The sequence below is a fragment of the Lissotriton vulgaris genome, chromosome 1_2, assembly GCF_964263255.1.
Source record: "Lissotriton vulgaris chromosome 1_2, aLisVul1.2, whole genome shotgun sequence".
NCBI lineage: Eukaryota > Metazoa > Chordata > Amphibia > Caudata > Salamandridae > Lissotriton > Lissotriton vulgaris.
Window position 1 is genome coordinate 205,345,220 of NC_141686.1, and position 1,557 is coordinate 205,346,776.

General features: G+C 39.8%; 1 protein-coding gene across 1 annotated transcript; it reads left to right on the forward strand.

Moving 5' to 3' along the window:
• The first annotated feature begins 244 nt into the window (after positions 1–244).
• Positions 245–1,183, forward strand: LOC147734959 (olfactory receptor 5AP2-like). The gene has a single exon (XM_086953705.1). The coding sequence runs from the start codon at positions 245–247 to the stop codon at positions 1,181–1,183; it is 939 nt and encodes a 312-aa protein (XP_086809831.1).
• The last annotated feature ends 374 nt before the right edge of the window (positions 1,184–1,557 follow it).

Below are 1,557 nucleotides of genomic sequence, written 5' to 3' on the forward strand. Positions count from 1 at the left end.
AAATGATGCAGTTTTAATGCTGTTTCAGCGCACATACTTGAGCATAGTGGTGCTAAACTAACACAAAGAGACCACCTGGGGTAATGGGCATGGTACAAAGTCTCTCAACCATAACATGCTTTACTTGCAAACTTACAATATTTATAGCAATAAATAACATAACTATTGGTGCTCATCAGTGTTTATAGAATTTCACATCTCTATATATCTTCTTCTTTTCTTTTAGGCTCTATTGTTGGCAACCATGTCAACAGTCAACAACACCCGTGTGATGGAGTTCATTCTTTTAGGGCTCACAGAAGAACCGGCACTACAAGTTCCTCTGTTCTGTTTCTTCCTCCTGGTCTATAGCATTACCCTTCTTTGCAATATTGGAATCATGGTATTGATCACAATGAACCACAACCTTCACAGCCCCATGTACTTCTTGCTCTGCAGTTTGGCCATTGTAGACATCTCTCTGTCCTCTGTAACTGTCCCCAACATGTTGGTCAACTTCTTATGGTTGAGGAAGACAATTTCTTTTTTAGGGTGTGCAATACAAATGTTTTTATCAACTGTAGTAGGAACTGCAGATGTTTTTATAATGGCATTGATGGCCTATGATCGGCACACAGCTATCTGCAACCCCTTGCTTTATTCTGTCATTATGAACAATAGAACCTGCCTCTATCTTCTTGTTAGCATAGGTGTAATTGCGCTCATTAATTCACTAACACATTCTATTTTCACCTTTATGCTGCCCTTTTGCAAGAACAATAAGATCAGTCATTTCTTCTGTGATATACCTGCACTCTTGAAGCTCGCCTGCTCAGATACCACCATCAATGAAGTGGTGCTGATTTCCTTGGCAGGTGGACTCATAGTGATATCTCTAATCATCATCCTTGTATCATATATCTGTATAGTGTTCGCCATTCTAGGGATAAGTTCCTCAGAAGGGAGGAAGAAGACGGTCTCCACTTGTTCCTCTCATTTTGTCTGTGTCACATTGTTTTTTGGCACACTTGTTTATATGTACGCCAAGCCCACTGCAAGCCACTCAATGGCCAATGACAATGTGGCATCCGTCTTCTATATGATAATAATTCCTATGCTTAACCCACTAATTTACAGCTTTCGAAACCAGGAGATAAAGCAAGCCCTGAGGAAAGGGTTAGGAAAGATCAGTGCCTCTAAATAGAGAAAACTAGCAACATGTTTTAATCAGGTACCTCTATTCTGAGACTTCCATTTGGGCCTCTCACTTCAGTTGCATCTGGCTCCACATATTGGCAACATTATTGAGCACAAAAATGTTCTCACTATCGAAGAAAGTAGACATCAACCTGTCAGTCCCTTCTGACTTCAAGACTTTTGCTTCGAAATGTAAAACAGGAATAAAAAAAGCAGTGTTCTGCTACTTTACTGCAACCTAGCATATGCACAAGCCTATTAATATGTACAACATTGTCGCATGGTTGCCTACTTGTCTATCCCTCTGAATTTGATCACACAAGATATAAAAGAGTTTCCACATGTTATTGTGCTCTTTACATGGTAATATATCCATCAGCG